This window comes from Acanthaster planci, linkage group LG09 (genome assembly GCF_054643075.1).
Source record: "Acanthaster planci isolate LZ-2023a linkage group LG09, COTS_SCS, whole genome shotgun sequence".
NCBI classification, from domain to species: Eukaryota; Metazoa; Echinodermata; class Asteroidea; order Valvatida; family Acanthasteridae; genus Acanthaster; species Acanthaster planci.
Genome location: NC_141785.1, coordinates 18,549,510 through 18,572,998, shown reverse-complemented (window position 1 = coordinate 18,572,998; position 23,489 = coordinate 18,549,510). Strand labels below are relative to the sequence as shown.

The following is a 23,489-nucleotide window of genomic DNA, read 5'->3' as shown; positions in this document are numbered from 1 at the left end:
CCTTATCAGTGCACTTCCAGTTACCCTGGAAGTCGAGGTCACAGGACTTTCCGTTGCATCTAGTAATGCTGCCAAAAATTGCTCTATCTAATCTGATCCGATTCGATCCGTTGGACTCCCTGGCTCAGTCAAACAATTCACCGCATTTTTTGCGATGGCAAACAGGTTCAAATTCACCGCAGTTGAAACAAATTGAAAACGAAATCGTCTTTTATTGGCTTTTTCCGGATTACTGGAGAGATGATTAATCCGATCCTGTCCTGCATATCTTACCGTATCAATCTGAATCCGACTTATTAACCACATTCAATCTGATCCGAGGTCGGACTAGGATTTGACTAGGATGCGGATTAGTGCACATCTTTAGTACCAAATAATCACGGGTGTGAGCTCCGACACGATTTTTTTTTTACACGCTAGGGAAACTCAATTTGGATAAAGGCTGAAATCGGGGTTCTGGCGGGTTTGTATTTCAAAGGCAAGTCCGACATTGACGGGGTATAGGAAACTTCCACGAGGCTGTAAAACTAGTCTCCTCTCCAAAGAACCAATTTTTCCATAGGAAGTTACATGGAGTATACCCATGTGTGTAATAATATTTTAAAAATGCGGCCCGGACTGGACATTGTGTAGAGTCCAGGGAAAAACTCGTATGAGAGTTGACAGCGACCAGCTGAATCTAAAATATAATTATTAATAGTGCGCCTCCAAGAGTTTGCCACTCGTTGACCAATCAAAGTGGGCGAAATCTGCCGACCCTTTCCTTTCCAAACACACATTGAGTCGACAGATTTCGCGCATTGTGATTGGACAACGCACTGCAAACTCTTAGAGGCGCTCTTTTGTGAAACGCCCATATTCCTGCGATGTAAAAATGGAAAAGGTGTGGAAAGTTGTAAATAATTTTACAGTCTAACAGCAACCCTTAAAAACAATGGGCGGGGGGTTTCTCATCAGCAACTAACAGATAAACCACGAACACTCATATAAGGCAGTGTTCGATTTTGTTTTGAGAGAATTTTTACTTTATTTTCATCCCCTTTCATTGTGTCATTTCTTTCGTAATTTTCTTTGTTTCTTTTCTTGTAGAGAATTTGAGTGCAGGTTGTGATTTGGCTGGCGCGAGCACTGAATTTTCGGCCTAATTACTGGCCTGCACCCCAGCACGCCCTCCCTTTGCATGCGGATATCCACATACGTGTACATGAACATCACTTGAGACTTTCAAATAATTCAGTATTGACGCATTAATTTCTCAATTTCACTCATTTCTGATATTTCCTCAGTTATTATGAGTTAAACCCTCACCCTCCAGGGTGTATATAGAATCATAATGAAATTGGAGGATTGAGGACTGTTAATTAGGGTTTAAAAAAACATCTTCGGCCTGGCCCAGCCCCCCCCCCGCAAATAATCCTGGATCCGCCCCGTATTATCAAGGGAATAAAATGATGTATAAGCTTGGCAAAAGGAGAAGTATCATAACCGTCCTCCGCCTTCGACCCGGCCGGGCCGGGGAAGCACCCGATTCTGAATTCATAACGATCTTCAATCGGACTGTCAGTGGTACTAGGCCTAGAGTAAATAACGCAGAGGTGGGTGTCCGCATATCATAACCCACGCTACGCGATAGAAACGAGACGTGACAAGATTGTTGAGTTCAACTACTTCCGTTGAAATGAAGACGGTTGACCTAAATGACGTCACGTCATGATAACGAATACAATGGTTTGAAGGCCACGTCCCAAATTGCCTTTTCTTGTGGCTACGACTTATTTTTTTTCACCCTGCAACATGACGGTGTACGCTCCAGTCCTCGTAGCCGCAGACAATGCCCATATTGGACAAGGCCTTATCAACTCACCCGATGTCAACAAACCGAACACGCTCCCTGCGCCGGATCAATAGTATTAATATTGCAGGCTACCCAGACTCACTTCCACGCATCACGAATAGTGCACATGTTTTTGAGATAGGTACCCGTCGGTGTGGGCTGATCACCAGCATAAATTCTGGCAATCAGCCTGGCGAAAGAGCATCGTTGATCCTGGTTCATGACTGCTGTAATTTGATAATACCCGCTTTCTACACTCCAGCTTTTAAGCAGAAGACGGTAAGACACATCTGTAAATTTCAGACATTTGCAATGGCGTAGCTATTCTATTTTGGCATGGGTCTTTATTAATTCAGGCTTTGGCCCAGATCATGTCAATGAAGAATTTGCTTGTTCCAAGACGTTGTTGAAATGCATGATCGGATTGCGCAATACATATACAATACTTCAAGGAAAGAGTTTACACATAGGCCTACGGACAACACCAATTTTCTCTTGAAATGTTATAACAGTCATCAGGAAGTGATAACATGTCCTAAAAAGTGAAATTTAGCAAAGAAAATTCCGAAGCATTTCCTACTTAGAAAACACTTTTTTCAGACATAGGCCTAGGCCTACTACTTTACTAGACAAGGGGTACGCACACAGAGCTACCACTACCAGGTAGGGGCTAGACCCGTGAACAGGGCCCGGCGAATACTCCGCCGTGGTATACTGGGCCCTGTCCCGATTCATTGGGATTTCTTTCGAAAAGTTTTATCTGGGATACCTTGGGGCATAACTAAACATCTGCTTGATTTTTTGAGCTGAAATTGCACCGGCATGTTCACTACTTACGGTGTAAACTCTCGGCTACATGTAGGTTGCTAATTGTTGCCTTTTTTTGCCGTTTTACCACTCCATACAAATTTTTTCCTGACTTGTACATTACACAGACTCCTTTGTATGGTTAAGTAAGGGTACCCTGTACGAGAGCCTGTCTAGTTTGCACCCAGACTTCAGGACCAACGGATCTCATTCAGATCTGCGAGAGTACCTGTCGATCTAAGTACTTGTAGAAAATGACAGCTGTTTTGTGTCGCAGCTAATACGCAACGCCCTTGGCTGGTTTCCTGTCCACACACGCTGTTTTCGGCAAATTGTTGGTAGCGCAGCTCGCTCTCTGTGACGTGACATGAAAGCGACGAAACAGCCGTCAGTTTTGTGCAAGTGGGGCAAAATTTGTGCGGAGTGGGAAAACGGCAAAAAAAGGGCAACATTTTTTCCCTCCAATGAGGAAAAGGCGAGTTTTCTACAATTAGCAACCTAGCGGATAGTTGACACCGTAAGTAGTGAACACACCGGTTAAATTTAAGCTCATAAAATCAAGCGGATGTTTAGTTATGCCCCCAGATATCCCTATGAATCGGGACAGAGCCCACTATACGACGGAGGAGTATTCGTCGGGTGCTGTTTATGGGTCTAGGTAGGGGCAAACATGGCAATCATGGGACTTGTGCATGACTTGGCAGTGAAAATAGCCCGAAGTGAATGCACTTTTTCCATGCATGCATTTGTTTTTACCCCACCCTGACCCGAGGTCACGCAAAGTCGCGTTGGCAAATATGGAACTCCTTCCTTTATATTTTGGCATGTTCTTGAAATGGACCAAAATGCAACTCCACATGTCATTTTTCAAAATTTCTAAGAGTGATTAGCACCTTCAGTGTTATAAAAATGATTATTTGGGGATAATTAGGCATACTGTGTACATTTTGTTGGCTACCAGTGTAAATCAAATGGAGTTGAATTCATTGAAAGTTTCACGTCAAAGTACATGTATTTGCACCAGAGGACTTGATTTGAAAGCCTCTCTCAACAATGAGAATTCAGTATACTTTTCAATTGATGTATTTAAAGCACCTGAGAAATAACTTAAAAAAAATATCAGCCATGAAAAAAAAGAGCACAAAATTGACGAAAAATGATGAGAAAAGTTTGGTTCTCTTCATTCTCTTACCATTTATAATCACTCTCACTGTACCCATGATACCAGTATATCTGCCAGGTCTTATACCTTTCAACCACCGAAAATAACCTTTAAGTTTGGCTGCATCAGTGTAATGAGTTCAATGTGTTCATTGCAAACGTCATATTTGACAGAATTATGACGTTCGAGAATTTTGACAAAAAATGCATGACGTTCGAAAATGCCAAAAACGCTGTCACATGTAGTGCTTGAAATTCCTTGTGCGATGTTCATGTTGCCATTTATATGTATTTTTTAGATATCCCCGCTGAAAATTACATGTGTACTTTAAAATTAACAACTCTGAGCATTAGATTTTCATCATGAATCGTATTTTATGTCTCGGATGTTTTTTTTCGAAAATCTTTCAGTATGACCGATTTTCTTTCGAGAAAGCTTGGTACGAAGAGAAAAATTGCGGCGAGGAGGGGCTCATGAATATCAAATGAAAAAGAGGGTGCACTGTCTGAGTTGATGTCAAAGGTCAAACAGACCACGATGCAGCGAAAGGTTTCTCTAACGTCACCGTGAGATAATGATGGAAGCCACAAAATTGCCACGATCAGTATTTTGTACTGCAGTTTCGGAAACATACTTGAAGAAAATGTGATCGGTCCAGTCGTAAAAGGGTGATGGGTGGGGGGTGCTTTTTGCACTTCTTTTAAAGCTTGTGATGTATATCAATTTTGATTTTACTCGCCGTTTTTTTGCAGTCGATTTTTTTTTTACAGAACCGAATGATGTTTGTAACTGCTGACTTGGGGACCCGATTAATTGCTAGAGGTAGTTTTTAATTTCGTGATTGTGGTTTTAATATGACTACATATTATCACCTTTCACCACATATAAATCTGTGTAAAATCACCCCGGGGATTATCACTCATCGGTAAATTTTATTTGGCTAGGATTTCAACAGGTTGTTCATGTCTGTCAAAAATGCTGACGTTCAAGACTTTAATTAATTAACTCCAAGTAAGTTGAAAGATGGACACGGCCATCATTGTTCCAGATATCAGCCATGACTTCCTTCATTTCATCAAACATTGGGAATAAATTCACTGCCGTTCTCGCCATAGGAAAAATGAACTCCCAAAGTTGAACATTATCTGATGGTCCATATTTTGAGGAACTTTCCTTTTATACTGGAGGGAGGTCGAAGTTGGTACCATCCAACTTGGAGCAAGAGTTCCATTCCTGGACATCATTTGAAACCTTGATCCTTGTCGTGCTTGTGCTCTGAATGCTTTATTATTATGCCATGTTGGCCTGTTTAATTTGACTTTAGAGCATGGTATTGCTTTGTGATGGTTGATATGTAAAAAATTCTGATTCAGGCCTACCCCCCCTGCACTTTGCCCTGGAACTGTGAGGCTCGTTGTCTTATGCACTCTCTCGTTTGTAGGAGTACGGTGGACAACGAACCCCACAGTTCTAGGGGAATGCTGGCTCACAGATTCAAACATACATGTACCACCTTGTTTTGGGGAGCTGTGCGTCCTTTTAACTAACAACAATCTTACGCTGCATCCTAAGTTTGTCCTGTGAAGAGAAGGTATTAATTGTGTGGTATTATTCAACGATGGCGGCGTATGAACACATTGAGGGGCATTCTCATTTGCCAAGCATTGTACATGTACACATGCATGCATATTTAATACATGTACATGTATGTACCTTTCATGTGTTTCCTTGTATTTGAGCATGACCATCAGGGGCTTTAGCTTGGGTTGGGGAAAGAGGGAATGCAAAATGAAATGCGTGAGTACGACTTGAAGAACCAAGAATTCATGTGCGAAGCACGCAAACCAAGCACGCAGTGCAAAGTCTGTAACGGCAGGTGTTTAGGGCCAACTTCAGAGCCCTAGAAGCTTCTTGTTATATGGTCTCTGTTGGTCTTTTAGTCAATTTTGATATTTTCCAAATGAAAGAGAGGTTAAATGGTTTGATTTTTTTTTACAGAGAAAAACCGGTTTTAAAAAATGCACCTCAGTACGCAAATGTTCAAATATACAATTTGGACTAAGAAGTAGCCTGACAGGGAAGTTAACTTTTCTTAGCTTTTAACTTAAGCTTTTCAAAAAGTTGAAAGCCCTTTTCTGTTTTTCAGTACAATGTAGCATTGTAGGCGTACATTGTACGTGTACATATTGGTGTACATTGTACACATGTAGGTGTACATTGTACATGTAGGTGTACATTGTAGGTGTACACTGATTCTTTGGTTGCTCTTTCTGAAACTGAAAAACCTAGAGGCAATTTTAAGTGAAGGCCAATTTAGTCTCATGACCTTGAACTCCCCCCTCCAAGATTACACGAAGGTAACCAGACATGTATGCAAGCATGGTTTGGCTAAGTATCTGAAGTGGACGTCACTTTTTTACACAGTAGAAATGAAAAAGGTGATCATAGCCAGAGTCATTTAAAAAATTATGAGTTTCTTGCAGGCCCCGACCTAGGCCTAGGTTAGAAAAACCTTTTTGATGTACAGACTGGAGAAAGCGTTTGCTTTGCCAGGAGTTGTTCAGAACTATAGTTGCTGAGTTGTGAAATGCATAATGTGTACATTCAAAACTATACACCCACAGAGTTATGATACGATAAAAAGTTACAATAAGAGTAAAATCAGCGAGCTTATACAGGTAGGAAAAAAGTGTAAGCGCACTGCAGGTCCCCCTGAGAGGGTATTCGAAGTGTAAGCGCACTGCAGGTCCCCCTGAGAGGGTATTCGAAGTGTAAGCGCACTGCAGGTCCCCCTGAGAGGGTATTCGAAGTGTAAGCGCACTGCAGGTCCCCCTGAGAGGGTATTCGAAGTGTAAGCGCACTGCAGGTCCCCCTGAGAGGGTATTCGAAGTGTAAGCGCACTGCAGGTCCCCCTGAGAGGGTATTCGAAGTGTAAGCGCACTGCAGGTCCCCCTGAGAGGGTATTCGAAGTGTAAGCGCACTGCAGGTCCCCCTGAGAGGGTATTTGAAGTGTAAGCGCACTGCAGGTCCCCCTGAGAGGGTATTCGAAGTGTAAGCGCACTGCAGGTCCCCCTGAGAGGGTATTCGAAGTGTAAGCGCACTGCAGGTCCCCCTGAGAGGGTATTCGAAGTGTAAGCGCACTGCAGGTCCCCCTGAGAGGGTATTCGAAGTGTAAGCGCACTGCAGGTCCCCCTGAGAGGGTATTCAAAGTGTAAGCGCACTGCAGGTCCCCCTGAGAGGGTATTCAAAGTGTAAGCGCACTGCAGGTCCCCCTGAGAGGGTATTCGAACATGTGCATATGGAGTTAGTAATTGCTATACATGTACATGTATATGTCTGAAAAAGGGAACCAGACTAGACCAGTATCTCTGTTTTTATTTGCATTATAACAAAACCTTCGAAGAAATGTGAATGCACCCAAAATTAAATCTCAGTCCCTATTTTGCTTAAAAATCTCTTCCAGGGGTATGAATCTGCAGAACAGCTCTCTTGAGACAACAAATTGTGTAATGTTTATCATGGGAGGTCAGTTAAGTGTACTGTATATCTGTATGGACGAGTGGTAGGATATGATGCCTTCAAATGCACGCTAAGGTTTAATGATTGCTATGTGTATGCATGTAAAACAGTGAATTAATCATGTGTCTCGTTTTTCTTTTCAATCAAATCACAGCTTTAGGTCAACAATGGATTGATTTGTACTTGAGCGTGGTTAATTCATCTGTGGAAAATCAACATACAGGAGAGTTTCTTCAGTACAGTTTTCAAAATCAAGAGCACTGCATGTACATGTATCGGTAGCCAGTGTATTTTGCCAGTGTATTCCGAAAATGGCAGGCACGAGCACACCCCTCACCCAGCTTCAGAAGCTGGCTCGCCGTAGCACAGCCGTCAGTGTTCGCAACGTGAGCAGGGCCTGTGCGAGCCAAAACAGAAACTCGAAAACAGACCAGCCCAAGGATTTCATTCGGCCCAACAAACTGGCCTATTCGGGTATGCGGTCGTCATCCGTGGTCCACGATTACAGCCTGGCAAAAGAGAAGTCGCGACCGGTGGTGTCATTCTACAACCAGACTGCAATAGATGCTGCGGCCACAAAGGTATGCTTTCAATATATCTTCCTCCAACGATTTCAAATGTAATTGTAAAGGTGCATCCATTAGATTTTTTGCCGTCCGCGTGCACACTACCACGAACTAGTCCCTCGTTTCTTTCGTTGGTTCTTCTAACACTTTTTCTCGACGTGCCCGTCTGTAGTTCCAGCCTTCATTCCGTCTGGGGGAAGGAAAAGTTATTCTGTTTTGTATTATATTGTCTTTATTTTGCTTTGGTGTTTTGTGTGATGATAATTACATGGTTTGTTATTGTGTATCTGTCTTGGATGGAAATAAAGTCAAGATTGATTAAAAAAAACTCACACATCCGTACGCACACACACAAAACACACTGTTGTTGCCTGTTGAAAAAAAAATGCACAAATCATACATGTATGTAACAGATGATAGATCATGGATAGCAAAGCCATAGACAGAAAGGAGGCCATGCAGAACGACTCAGGTCATATACCTATTATGCTCAGAAAGTGTGCAGTACGTACTTTTTGTGTCCTGCGCATAATATGCATATAACGCACCTCGTTCTACATGTTTGGTCTCCTTTGCTGTCTACTGAAGCGAAGCGTTCTTTGTAGCATGTTCACAATGTCATGTTAACAATCCCACCGATGCAGGTGTTACCATGGATACATGTACACGTACAGTAAATAGGCTTGTCCAGTCTCATATCTGCAATTGTACGCAAAGACATTAAAGTAACTTTTGGGTGTAACCTACACAATGCTTGTTAGTGTCTTTTGAATGGAATTTGGAACAGTTTTGGCATTTTTCTGTAAATTGATCAGCAAAATCTTTTTTTACTATGGTTACTTGATTATTTGTTAATTTTCATGTACAGTTTATGTCATTGTGTAACACATTTATCCTTACTTCCCAACAGTAACTCAGTCCTGACCTCTTCTCCAGTTCCTCCCCCCCCCCAATAAAGGAAAAGACCCATTCTTTTGTTTCATTGAAAATCACTCTGTCAAGGAAAAGTTCATTTCTGTCAAAACAGAAAATACAAACATCTGTGCTCCTGAGAGATATTTGTTCTCAAATGCTCCATGGTTCAGAAGTTTTTGATCCACTGGAATCCATATAACATTACATGACATGAAAGGCAACGCAGGGCTCATTTTCACCTGTTACTCCTTCCTCTCCTGACTACTGGTACATGCGTAGTTTGAAAGGCCAAACATTTTGTTGTCAATTGGAATCCCTCCAGGCTCTTGCCCATTTCAAGTGCTTTCCAGTGGGCAGGGTCAATGTACCCATCCTCGAACAGAAGCACACTTTCACATCTCTCCCTTGTTGCCAGGTCTAACTTTTTGTCTCCAGCCAATGTCTATCAGCTCTAGCCATCCGTTCCATCACTGTGCCCCAAACTCCACCTCACTTTCCTTCCGGCCTTAAGTCAAGCACCCTCCACCCTCTGTCGGTCCTTCGTCCTCTTTTTAACTTCCTCCAATGGTTCTATGCTCTCCACAGCCATCTGTTCGCCTTACTCCAGCAACACTTCTCTACACAGGCAAATCACCTGATGGCAATCACCTTCTGGTAACTCAAAGACTTTCATCTGATGAACAATTACTCAATTTTCCAGTCAGGGACAGAATTTTTTCATCAAGAGGACTTGAAAATATTGTCATGACTTTTTTTTTTGGCCAGTTTTAATTTGGTATGGTTGCTTGAGCATTTTGCTTTGACAAACACATCTGATCTTTTGGTTTGTGAGCCATATCTTAGCACCATATCCAAGCCTCCAAGGTCTTCTTAACTTACAAGTGTGCATTTTGTTCTTTGAGTGGCCATCTGTACTGTCCTGATTGTACAGCATACAGATTCCTCATAGTGTCTGAAACATTTAACCATACCAAAGTAAGTTTCAACCAAAATGTATGAAACCAATCTCTAGCTTTACTCATAATGTGCTGCAGTTGTTCATTTCCTGTTTCCTTGGAGTTCCAGTTGTCTGTATACTGATCAGAGTTCCTGACTTTCTGGGCCCAATTTGCAGCGAAGTGCCCAGTACCTGCACAAGGAGTTGCCCGTGCGAGTTGCCCACCGCATCGCCGAGTTCCGAGGCCTTCCTTTCATTGTGGGCTGCAATCCGACAATCCTCCAGGTGCATGAGCTCTATATCCGAGCATTCCACATGTTGTCAGAGTTCCCCCAGGTGAGTGGCATCTGGACAAGAATTACTATGTGTATTTCATTGTATTGGAGAGATTTTAAAGAGCAACTCTAAGAAAAACATGTTTTTCTCTGATTTTAAATATGGCAGCATCCAAATTGAATGCAGTGTCATTTGTCTTCAGAGCTCAACTGTAACAAGTTTAAAAGGGCTTTTTTATGTTCATGCCAAGATGCAAATTCTGAATGTAGATTGCGTCATTCTGAGAAAACATGGAAAACGAGGGGAACCCTCGCCCTGTGTTTGCAGTGGATAATTCTCTTGTGCATGCCAAACAATGGCCAAGGGTTTATCCACTATGAACACAGGGAGAGGGTTTCCCTCATTTTCTCTGTTTTCTCAGAATGACCCAATCTACATTCAGCATGTTCAGAATTCGCATCTTGGCATGAACAGGAAAAAAGCCCTTTTTAGCTCGTTATAGTTGCGCTGTGAAAACAATCGGCAGTGCGTTCGATTTGGATGTTTCTTTAAACACTGGCCTCCTTATAATCAAGCAAGGCCCACACTGTAAACTAGGACGTTTCAGAGTTAAAGGAACCATGTACCAGGACTTTCTTGACTTGATTGCATAAGCACAGTGTATTTGCATGTCCCAATTACTTTCAACCTCTGTTTTCAGAAGTAAAAAAGAGAAATTTCAATATGATGAATTTTATTGTTGATGAAGATTTCTATATTAATGAGTCAAAGCATTCACAGCCGAAGAGAAGTGTCCCCATACCTTTTTTTGCAACATAGATATCATGGTTTTTAACATTTTCTTGGGGTAGGTTTCAATTATACTTTGCTTTTATGTTACACAGCTTGTTTGGACAACAGCAGTGGCCAATATTTCAAACATTATTATGTTTTATTTTGGTGCTGCTCTCATGCTCTTTTGACAAGGTGCGCCTTGTATGATAATATCAAAAGAGCGCCCTCATGCATGTGTTGATGAAAGTACATGTATTGTCTAAGAATTGCAAAAGGACCAGCTTTTCACTTCCAATAAAAACTAGTATTTGATTGCTTCTTTTGCAATGTACAGTACTGAACTGAGCTGAATACGTACTGCAGGTTTCCTTTAAAATTGATTTTTTTGCCAGTCGACCAGATTTTTCACAGCGGCAGGATTTTTTTTTACATTGTATATTTATTTTTCTGATGGTATCTTTTTTTTCTCCAACACTGTCCGGTAAATTGTATTTGTCAGACAGACTTTCGCCTGATCCATGGTCTAGACTTGCTGATGAATTGCACGCAAACATCAAACAGAGAAACAAGTGGATTTTTTTTTTGTACCCAAGCTCCTGGAGAATATTTTCCGGAGCTGGGGGTTGGCACAGAGGTAATCCACTTAGTGATTAATTCCCCCTCCCTCCCTCAGGTCACTGACCGTGACACAGAGCTTCGGTATTGCCGATTGGTGAAGGGGCTTCTTGATGACCACAAAGACATTGTCACCCACCTAGCAGAGGGCTTCAGGGAATCCAAGAAACACATCAAGGTAAGTTTGCAACGACACCAAGTCATATTTACAACGAGGGAAGGACAAGCATGCTGCATGCTTGATCAGAATTTTGCAAGGGAAGTTTGTTTAGAAGAGCATATACTTCGGTGAGCTTTAACCACTTCATGCCGGGGCATTTTTCAATGTTGATGATGCTGGGCCGGCATGACTATCATTTTTTCTGTTTTCAAAATCCTTCAAAAATTCATCATTTCATTTAACGGTCGTTTATAGCCGCACAAAGTAATCTTTAGGCACTACTTTAAGTTGACAGGTGACCTTCATTGACGCCCGAGTATTTCAGCCAGGCCTGCAGCCTTGTAAACAGAGCCCAGATTGTGCAGTGTTGTATAACTGTCTTTTGCTCACGAACCTGGCTCAGTGCACTGCTGACCTCTTTTCAATAGGGGTCAGATTAGCGTGCAGCGGTGCTGTGTGGCTCATCGCTGCGGTGGTGGAGCGCTTTTGACCCCGGTAGTAATCCGCTCGCTCTCCATGCCCCAAACCCTGGTATACGGTTTGAAAACAAGGGTGGATTATCACCACTTTTGAGAGTGAATAATGTCGGTAATGCCCAGCAGCCTGGTCTTTTGTTCAGAGTACGGGATTTTTTGGCAGGGCCCTATTTCCTTTGTCTGAGTTTGGAGACCCCGGCCACGCATATAAACCATACGTCTCCGATGGCATTGAGTGGACACAGCTTGATGCTTCCATTTTCACCTGAAGCAACCTCAGTTGTCATCTCTGCATGCCGTCAGTAGATGGAGAGTTTGTGGACAGACACCGCAACTCCATAGGCTGGACTCGAACCCTGTGCTTTCTTTGCTCGGTGTATCGGTATTCGTGATCCACACATACACATGCAGAAATCTGTTACAAGGAAGTAGGATCATCAGGATGTTGTCTCTCTGCGGTATCCTTGACATAAAATGACTCCGAAATTTCTCTGCTCCCTAGCCAACCCCCCCCAGTGGGACGCCAGTCCTCCATAGATTGCTCCCCTAGCATCATTCATTTTATGCCTTCCGTTTCTGTCTAGGACGAAAACTTGATCCACCACTTCCTGAACCGGACTCTGACCTCCCGCCTGGGCATCAGGATGTTGGCGGAACACCACCTGAGCCTCCACCAGGACATGGTTCGTCAAGAAAAAGAAAAAAGAACAAAAATTCTCCATACATACTTGTGACTCTCTATGATGGCTTGCATCTCTAGCAAGCCTTAAGAATTTCCCGCCACAAGACTTGTCTTAGCTGAATAGGAGACAGATTTTTCAACTGCCTGAACTCAACAGACCAATTTTTACCGCTTTGTTTACTTCCTCCTTGGGTCTCAAACATGGACATGAACTCATCGGTTACTATAGTAACCATAACCCCATTTCTCTACCTTAACAACTTCATGCATGTAAACTGCTGTGTGTGTTCTGGTGCGTTGATATGACGGTCGGTATACTTGTGAACAAGTTCCTCTTGATTTGTTCTTATTATGCAGAACGATTTTATTGGAATCATTTGCACCAAAATGTCCCTGAGGAAGGTGATTGAAAAGTGGGCAGATTTTGCGAGGTAAGACATGGTGTTGGGCACAGAAAAAAATAAAGAACTTTGATGTCATGTATTTGAAGTAGACGTTTTTAGAAATTGATAATAATTATATTAATATCCTCATGTGACTCCCGAGAGCATGTCACAGACTCTCAAAGAAAAGGTCAATATGAAAATGTGAAAATGTCCTCATGTGACTCCCGAGAGCATGTCACAGACTCTCAAAGAAAAGGTCAATATGAAAATGTGAAAATGTCCTCATGTGACTCCCGAGAGCATGTCACAGACTCTCAAAGAAAAGGTCAATATGAAAATGTGTTCTCATTTCATGCTGCATTGTAATTTGTCGTCAGTATATTAATCCAACTCATTTGCTGGAAATTGAACCCTGTATAAACTGGAGGGTCATTTGACAACCCCTCCCCCACCGTGAAAATTTGGCAACTAGTCCTAAACCGCTGGAAATGTCCAACTGACCTTCTTTTCTTTGAAGTCTTACACAACTTTTGACACGGAATCTATGCAACTAATACAAGCGTCTTCAGGTTACATGGCAATTACAAGTCGAAGATTAACCACAAACTGTGAACTTTCTGCAGGTGTGCGTGTAAATGAATTGAGGTATTATGCAACCTTGTTGAAATGAAGTCTTTTTCCTATCAAGTTGTATACATGTACCTGTATTTTCCTTCGCGTTAATATTCCGTACTGATATCAAAACAATAACATACGTAGAAACTCCAAACAATAAAATTTGATTCGCTCCATCTGCTTTTCTATCGTGAGGCATCTCAACCATGTTAGCTAAAAGTCTTTTCAGCTTGAGCAAGCGTAATCCATGATTTATGGGTAATTCCAGAAATTAGGGGTCCATTTTTTTTTCTGTGTCCCTGTCACATCAGACATATGATTTTATAAATTCAGAACACGTTCTCTAATTTCCAAAAGTGATGAATTAATGCAAATTACCTGCCAAACAAACAGTAATAGTTTGAAATCAATTCTGATGATATTTCCATGCCAAATAAGAAAGGTCAGATGTAACAGTGGTCCCAATTTTGGACCCCTGATTTCTGGAAATACCGTTATTCTTGAACCTTTCATTTGCCTGTTGGTTTAAAGCAGCAGCTTTTGGGTTTTTTTGGGGGGGGTCGGGGATTAAAATACTCAGATCCTCTCAGGCTTCATCCCTGACACGAAAACCACTTTTAGGCCTAGAGTGTTCAAACTACGTGTAAATGCAAGTACCGATGTCGATGTAACTGGCAGCCAGTGGCAAAGTAAGCCTCGCTGTTAAAGTAAACAACTTGAAAGCCATAGAGGTTAACAATCAGGCAAAGTGCCCGGAGGTAAAGCCAAGTAGTGTTAAGAAAAAAAAACATTGTTAAGACATTACCCTTGTTTTATTCACGGTATTTTCTGTCTTTGGTATCAGAGAACAGTGTGAAATGAGATATGGTTTTACCCCAAGAGTACGCATCAACGGGCACACTGGGGCCACTTTCCCATATATCCTACAGCCACTTGACTACATGCTGCCAGAGTTGATTAAGAATGCACTCAGGTAGGTCTGATACCCAGTAGCATGTACATATCATGTTGTGATGCAGAGATCCTCTGTGGATGGAGGTCAGACAGTGAAATATGGGCATAATGTGCTAGTGTTTGAAATGGTTCTGAAATCTCCATACATCCAGATCAGTCACAGAACCCCAATAAAATGGCATCTGTTTGTGAGAACTCGGCTTCATTTCAGGGTGTGGCTGGCAGAGGAGCGTTTGCCATTATTGGACAGTTTCGGGTTTTTTTTCACACAGCTCGCTTGGCAAAAGATGGCTTGATTATGCCCCATGTCAGCAGAGATTTTCCGGATGGAACAATCCCCTTTCATATTTTCCTCTCACATGGCTGTATGTGGCTAATCTGTCCAGGTTTGAAGAGGCTTTAAGACAGTCCTTGTGCCCCAACATGTAACTGTGTGAGGCATTCTCGGAACAGTGCACATGCAGGGAGCTAGTCTCACCAGACCCATAAACATTCTGAAACAGTACACCTCAGCTCCCTCGGGTTTTACAGCTCAATGCTGCCATTTTGGGCATAAAAAGTTAAGCACAATAGCCATGCCCGCTCTCACAGTTACCCATTTATACTCCAAGTGGAAGGAGGCAGATCAGGTCAACGCAGTATGCACGCTCGAAATTGCCACTACCTGTCATCTCAAAAGTCTTCCATTAATGCGACAGGTTTTTTCTCATTTTCAAAGGGCAACTGTTGAGAGTCATCTGGACACGCCGCACAACCTGCCCGATGTGGTGATCACCATCGCAAACAGTGACATGGATTTTGTGATCAGGTAGCTTGGCTCAGCGCTCTGCCAATGCCGTTCCAGCAGAAGTAGGACAACACTAGTCAAATTTCCCCCCCCCCCAGATTTGGAATTTCAATTATGCATGCAAAACCTCCATTTGCTTTTATGCACAAAGTGATTGATGGGGCACAGTTTCTGGGTGACGATTGTGTGGAACTCACAGTACACACTTCCACAGCGGGAAATACCAACAACGGTTTCATTCACCCATGTAAAGATACCTGCAGTGCAATTCTAGGGTTTGTTAAATATCTCTCTGGGTCTCCATTGAGGGGCCAACTTGTGCCTGGAGTCTCTAGAGCTTGGGTCAAAGAGACTAGCAAACAAAATGGTGTAAGACCTTGAATGAAATGTGTGGACATTGTTAGTTTCCGGCAAAACACAGGGCTTTTTAACAGTCCAACTCGTCGCGTGCCCGGAAGAAGTTCGTAAGCGCTTACGACCTTTTGCCGGGAAGCATAATCGCTGCCAAAAATATATTTCCCAGCTAAAGGACACGTGTATGCAATTGTTTTGTTTTCATGAAATATGAAGATTTCTTCGCAAATAGTTCCAAAATAATTTCCCAGGTCGTTTGACAAGATGTTCAAAGGTTGCTTTTTGCACAGCCTGTGTTGATTTTGTAGTAATTTTTTTTCTGTTTTTACTAAATAAAGAGAGTGTGTTTCTTACGCCCTTTTACCAGGAACATTTTTTCTACTGTGATCGTGCTTCCAGGCAAAAGGGTGTAAGTGTGCTTACGACCTTTTGCCGGGCGCACGACGAACTTCTACGTCACAACCCTGCAAGGTGCAAAAACAAGTCAGACAAATTTTTTGGACGATATTAATCTAGCTTAGTGTCCGGTGTGAATGTTATACCAGCCTTTGCCCTTACATCGTCGTACATATTCACATTGTATCCTCAGTGTGGTCTCACAGAGTTGCCAAAAGTCACAGGCTTGTAAAGACATGTGCGCTAGTAAACAGGAAGTTGTGGGTTCAAATCCCACTCAGGCAGTAGATTATTTGCAACTCTCAGATTACATCAAGAACATGGTGTGAATATCTGGGCCATGTAGGGGCAGAACCTGGAACAAAAGAGTCAAAGTTCTGTTACTGCTAGAAGAAAGCATACTTTGATTTTTGCTTGGCAGGAGGGCATTAGATTATTGTGTTTTCCAGACAGTTCATAGTGCAGGAGATAGCTTAACAACGTTCTTTTGCCAGGCATTCAGCAGACAACGGGTAACACCTGTAAAACCTTATTTGCGAATGACGTTTTCTTTTTGGGCAGGATATCCGACCGAGGGGGCGGCATCTCGCACAGTCACGTCAACAAGGTGTTCCTTTACCACTTTACCACTGCACAGGACAGTGTGGACCCGCGGGTGACAGGAGGCACCTTCGGCGCTCTGACGAATACGAACAATGGGCCCACCGCCGGGCCCTTCTGTGGGTAAGTCGCAAGGTTTTTTGCTCAAGCCATCTCAGAACCAAACTCCTGCTCCAAGACACTTCACAGTAGTGTGGTGGTTCCTCCTTGACAGTAAGCAGTGACAACTGTTCTAGTTGGTTGGGGAGGGGACATCTAGCTTCCCCGCCCTCCCAAACCATTTTTAACCTTTTAAAAAATCAAACAGAACTGAAAGCACCAACATACACAGATTGTTTGGAATGAAAAAGTCGGACAGAAAAACCAAATCAATTTTTTGGGGTCAAAACTCCCTATTCTCTGCCCCTCACACACTACCCTAACGGATATTTCACTGGTATCTACGCCTCATCGAATCACACTCTGATGCACAGGAAGTCTGACAATTGTCTGTATCATTGATCAGAAATCAACCAGCAAGGTAGTTTCCTATCCCAGTTCTCTTCAAGTGAACTGTTGTCGTTGCTTTGCTTCTTTATCTCTGATTGATCATTAAAACCAAGTTTTTCCCCCAACAAGCCAAAATCAAGCAAAAACTTTTTTATGAAATGCTGTTTCGATCCTTGACTTTTCCAGGTTTGGTTTCGGCCTCCCTGTGTCCAAAGCCTATGCGGAGTACTTGGGCGGGTCTCTGGTCTTGCAGACCATGCATGGCTACGGAACCGACCTCTACCTGCGACTCAGACACATCGACGGCCGGCACGAAAGTTTCCGCATCTGAGATACGGAGGCCGGTGTACAAGGAGCAGCCAGGCGGGGCTGCTGAAAAGAGTATTAACCTTGAAACCTTCCAGTCCCTTCAAAATCCATTGAGCACTTTTTGTGGGATTTTGCAGGATTGAAGAACGCACAGACCAGATGGTATTACTGTCTGTCAATTGGAATCATACAGGGCTTGCAGTTCTCACACATTGAGTGCGAGACTCGCACATTTCAAGTTATTCTTATGCTCTTTGGCCCATGTTAGAATTATCACGCTTTAACCTATATCACTTCTATGTCCTCTCCCAACTAAGCATTGATAACATGATTTCTGGACCTGCAAGCATTCTTTCTATTGAAGAGCAAACAACTTGGATCAACTGTCATCATAGCAGCATTGTGTTTTGAGCATTCAGGACTTACACATTAGTGACTGAAATCGGCTTCCAGCACTACGTATGGTTCCGCCTATACTCTCACATAAACGTTGGCAGCCCTGTATGAAGAAAGATGAAGTGCCAACAATATGGCGTTGGGTTTTTTCACAAGGTGGAGGAATAATCCATGTTTCTGCATGGATTATTCCAGATTCATCCAAAATTTAATAAAAAATAGCATATTTGCAAGCCATTATGTAACAGTGCCGTAAACCTGCCTATGTATGTAATCTATGTAAGTCCGTCTCAAGTCCATTTCAAGTCATCCAGTCTTCAACTATGAGCTGTTCAAATAAACTGTGACAACAGCAGTCCTTTGTCACCGTCCACAAACCTATGTATGACTGGTCTTGCGAAGGCACTTGTGGGATGACTTCTGCGGATGGACTCGACTGCAATACTGACACACAGCTTTGCAGATTTCTTGATGGCTTTTTCGGTTTGTTGTTTTTTTTTTCCAGAGCCTTCAGGAATCCTCCAAAAGTTCCTTTAGAAACCAATGACACTTTCGCACCCTTAAAAGTTGGACAGAAAAATCCTCTGTGTTTTTAGCTCAGGGCTAACTTACAGCATTACATCTGAACCACATTTGCATTGAACGAAACAGTGTAAGACGTTACAGTTTGTTAACACTCGGTCGCGGTTATTCTTCCAATTGCACATGGATTACTTGCGACCCGCGGCAAGTCCCTTGGTCACTTCAAACATCTGGTGGCATGTCATTTATAATCTGACACCAGATGTGGCTTCAAGAAAGCAAGAAGCTTACTAAAATTTTTCTTGTGAAGTCGTCCATTGTGTGTTGTATACGTATACGTATAAGTATAGTACTGTGTGGGCACATGCACGAGAAACAGCAGAGGCCATATGGGCATGCCCTGACCCATTCACATGATCAGAATCTAAGTTTTATGTTACAGTGGAGGTCCATATTGGACTCTTTATAACATAAAGCTGATAGTGTCATTCTTCCACAACCCAGTGGGGCCCTGTAAATATCTGCTGCAGAAGGTAAAATTGAAGATGACACTTGACAGATTTGACATTTCACCGACTGCCTGCATTGGATGTAGTATTTTTAAATGTGCAAAAGTCTCTTAAGTTTAACCAAGAAAGTCTAGTGCAAACAAAGCTTAAGCCTGTACAACTCTCCCCCCAAAAATCTGATAAACAAGGCATGCAGTATATAGCCAGGAGAGTTTGCCTATCTTAAGGAACAAAAAACATACAATTCAGTACAATTTCAGGTAAATATGGATCTTCTAATTCTGCATGTTAATGTTACTGTAGGCATTCTTCAAATCGATATCATTGATTTTTTTGAAAAATGACTGCAAAAAATTATTGGCAATCATCTCATGTGTTGTATCGTGTTACCCTTCCCCTCAACTGAAAGGGTTGAGGCAGTGAATTTGTCGTAGACGCACATTTCATGTAACTTCGTTTATTTTCTTCGAGTTTTTTAAGTTACTTGACGTCCTTTTTGAGGTTTGGTGTATTGAAAAGTGTATGTTTTGAAACATTTGAAAGTGTCCGTGCTTTTTCTGACAACGGAGGGTAGTGTTGCTGTGATATCATTCGGGGAAGACACTGGTCAGTGTATAGGTTTTACTATGTAAAATTGCGAATGCTAATTTGCTAATTTAAAACATTTTATGAGAGAGAGTTGCTCGCTGCCTTACTGCCATCTACTTACTCAAGAACGCATCACCAAAGAAAAAGAAATTGCCAAAAATTCTAGCGGATTTTTGTGCACACTTCAATGTTGCGTTGACGTTTTTCTCCCCAGAAAAGCATCACAGTTTGGCCAGGAAAACGGATACTGACATAAGCATGAAAAGCTAAAGTGCACCAAAATAACTTTTAACGCAGCAAAACAAACATTGCAGGTAAGATTAATTGAAAAGGACAAATTTATTATTTTAATGGTCATGGTTAAAAAGCAGTTGCCCTGCATGTACCCTTTAACCAGTGTGTGAGAGAGTGTCAGGTATATATTGACACTTTGAAATTGCTTAGCGACGCACAGTTTCCTGTACCATGTTCTCCAGTTACAGTCAGTTTCTTATCATGTGACGTATCATGTGACACGACATGTGACACATCACAGGGTCAGTCATGGATCATGTTGATCCTTTTGTGTAGGGCATTGGTTCTTAAGCTTGCAAACGTATGAAACGAAAGAACATGTTCTTTGTCATTCAGTTCTTTCTAGTAAAATTGTTGGACACATTGTAAATGTCTCATGCAGTCACCAATCTGAGGACAAACAGGTGATTTCGTGATTGTTTGGTTTGCCAAGTGATAGTGACATTTTAAATGTTAATTAAACACTTAAGTGGCATTCATACTTTTTGCCACTGTGAGTTAAAATATATTTAGTTTTAGATTTACAGGGATATCCACGGAGAAGATTATTCAAATATTATTGGTATGTAGGTCTGTCTGGGCAGTCAACATTTTTGATCGTAGAAAATCGATATTCAACAAGGATGAAGCTGCTTTTTGTGAAATCCACTCTAAGCACAATCACATTGTTTTTTTTTTAAGTGCATATGTAATCATTTACAAGATTATTACATATTCAAAATAGTAGGCCTTAAAATGTCGCGCATTTCAATATAAAAGCATGCCAATAAAAATGGACGTTGTTTCATCGAAACTGAAATATAAATGAAGAAAGAATGAGACGTAAAGTGCCGCATTTTTTCCGAAAGGGGGGAACAACTGACAAACTTGACTTCAGTATTACTGCAGCCGTGAAAAGGGGATCGTGTCGGTTTCATACACTTGTAAAGTTATTGGATGAAGGGTATCTTTGTGGCATGTTCAGTTCAAGAGATGAAATAGTGTATGGAATAATAGCAGTGTGTTTGATGAGGACGCTGCGTGTTTTGTGTAGCTCAACAAACACTGGGGAAGTTCACGAAATTGTTGCTTCCTGAAAAGGATTCATTCATGATTAATCGGGACAATAGTGGACAGTTGTGGAATTCGGCTGTTTCTTATACCAAAGATTTATACACCAATGTGTGGAAGGCATTCCTTTCCTCTTTTCTCTTTTGCGTTTTTTTCCTCTTTTTTCTGGTTATGGGGAATTATGCCAACCACTTTAAGGAAAACTTAGGTTGTTTTAGGACGACGTTTGAAAACGACAAATTCAGTTTACAGAAGCAAGTGTTTACGTAGCCGAGGAGGTTTTGCCGGTTTGAATTTGATTCATGAGTCATGGGTATTGCTCGTGGAGTAACTGTTCAGTTATTCAAATCGATTTGGTGTCTGTTTGGAAACATTGGTTTATGCTCTCATTTTCAGTCTTTGTTTTCTCATTTGTTTTTCCTCCTTTTTATTTACAATTTAATTTCTTGACAGAATAAAATTCGGTTCGACGTAAGATTTGGGTTTTGTCTGTTGTAGCGTGGAGCAAATAACTTCGAAATTCATTTCCTTTCTTTTGATTTCGTTCATAAAAAGTACAGTTCTTTTACTTCTAACATTGGGCCTTGGATTTTTCACGTTTTTATTCAAAGGGCATTCGCAGCAGGTACGTGTTATAATGTTACAATGGTTAGTGGATGTTATTAATTACAGCACGATTTCGTGTTTATCAGCTTGGAAAATGATTGAACAGTTAATGTGGCCACTCCGTTGCTGATTTTGGCGCCAACGTATTAGATTTCTCCTACCTACCTACCTTGTAGTTACATGTTGTCAACATTGGAAGTTACTGAAATCGAAATTATCTACATGATTCATAGAGATTACGCAAATAAATGAACGTGTGCATGTATATTCATACGGAATTACGACTGTCGATGTCATGACTGATTATGGCGACGTTTCTTCCCGTTTGACCCCATCACCGATGTAGACCTTGATGCGGTCAATCTGATCCCTCTTGTCTTGGGGTGCGCGGGCCTTTTTAGTCATGCGATGGTGCAGCCAGTCACAGATGGGTGCAGAGTGCAAAATAGCTTATGCTGAGCTTAAGGTTACTTCGACATTTCCTGTTCTTTATTCCAGCATATTTATTACTGGTTACATAATGTAACTGATTTATCTGGTAGAGGGGTCTGACAGCCATTCAATAAATCATTTTCAGAAAAGTTTGGATGCCACACATGAGCTGAGACTCTCAGTCATACACTCCAGCGTATTTAAACAAAGGATGAAGAGTAGATAGACAACATTCTAACGACAAAGCGAGACATTTATCTTCGTAATAAAACAAGCAATATTTTCATTCTTGGTGAAATGTATTCAGAAATGCTTCAAGAATAGGCCTAGTGCTTGCAGGACTTTTGTCTTTTTGTTCAAAAGGGGATTGATAATTTCTTATATTCAAGAATTATTCGTTTTATCTGTCGGGTAACAGTGTAGGCCTACTGGATTTGGAAGGAAATTCCCCAGATCAGTAACACTTGAAGAACAATCATATAAACCGCTGATGGGTTTCACGGTGTCTTCGTATAGTTCTACACGTGATGATACATCAACTTTTGTACCTTGAGTGGCCCAGAGCATGAGACAGCCAACTGGCATTCGCTATTGTAGCTGTCTCGGGGAAAATAACTGTACCCGTGCGTACAGCAACCGAAGGGCTGGACGCAGTGACTACTGGCATTGTGCGCAAATGCATACTGGTGACGGCCATGTGCATTCCAAAGCGCTAGCGCTAAAGAGCCGGGTTCAAGCTTGGAAGAGTTGCTGGCAAACTGTCCGCAGATTTTGTATTTAAATTGACGTTTTCAAAGAAGATAAAAATTAATCCGTTATCACTTAACTTAAGCAGAATCTGTGGGAGAGGTATGATTAAACATACCGTGACTGTTTATTCTCGTAGTGAAATAAGCCCCGTCAGTGCCCTGAAGAGCATTTTATTTTTGCTTGGCTTTGCAAATGATCAAGGGATGACCTCGGGAGGATTATGTTACTAAAAATAAAAAGACTGAAATCTACAGATTTTAACCAGAAATTGGAGCATGATAAAAGTACCCTCTATTTGGAAATTACGTGCATGGCAAGTAACTTCGCTCTTAACCCACCGTCGTTACACACTGAAAATTTTATTTAGTCAATTGACTAATAAAAAAAAGTCATGGGTACTGTCTTATTTGACCAATAAATAAGTAGTCATGTACCAGCAATTTGACTAATTATAATTAGTCATGAAAAAGTGTCTTATTTGACTAATTTCTGAAGTGATTAGTAATGACAAAAAAATAATTAGTAATGCACGAAAATTAATTAGTAATGCACAAAAATTAATTGGTAATGCACAAAAATTAATTAGTAATGCAAAAGAATTAATTTGTCTTCTAATTGAACTATGCTGAAACTATGTTGGTTGGTCACACTGAACGCAATTCCAGAAATGAAAACAAACAACACAGGACTCAATATTTCAATTGAAGTCTGGAAGTTGACATCACACTT

General features: G+C 41.6%; 1 protein-coding gene across 1 annotated transcript; it reads left to right on the top strand.

The window, feature by feature from the left end:
- The first annotated feature begins 1,937 nt into the window (after positions 1–1,937).
- bckdk (branched chain keto acid dehydrogenase kinase) lies at positions 1,938–21,869 on the top strand. Its single transcript, XM_022230050.2, has 11 exons — positions 1,938–2,113; positions 7,477–7,903; positions 9,389–9,457; positions 9,918–10,076; positions 11,464–11,583; positions 12,626–12,724; positions 13,081–13,154; positions 14,569–14,697; positions 15,397–15,486; positions 16,777–16,938; positions 17,491–21,869. The coding sequence occupies exons 2-11, from the start codon at positions 7,634–7,636 to the stop codon at positions 17,633–17,635; spliced, it is 1,317 nt and encodes a 438-aa protein (XP_022085742.1). The 5' UTR covers positions 1,938–2,113; positions 7,477–7,633; the 3' UTR covers positions 17,636–21,869.
- The last annotated feature ends 1,620 nt before the right edge of the window (positions 21,870–23,489 follow it).

Excerpts from the sequence above, each read along its gene's own strand:
- bckdk (XM_022230050.2), top strand. The coding sequence starts at position 7,634 with ATGGCAGGCACGAGCACACCCCTCACCCAGCTTCAGAAGCTGGCTCGC. Across the intron at positions 13,155-14,568 it reads AAGTGGGCAGATTTTGCGAG|AGAACAGTGTGAAATGAGAT; the intron begins GTAAGACATGGT and ends CTTTGGTATCAG. Across the intron at positions 16,939-17,490 it reads ACCGCCGGGCCCTTCTGTGG|GTTTGGTTTCGGCCTCCCTG; the intron begins GTAAGTCGCAAG and ends TGACTTTTCCAG.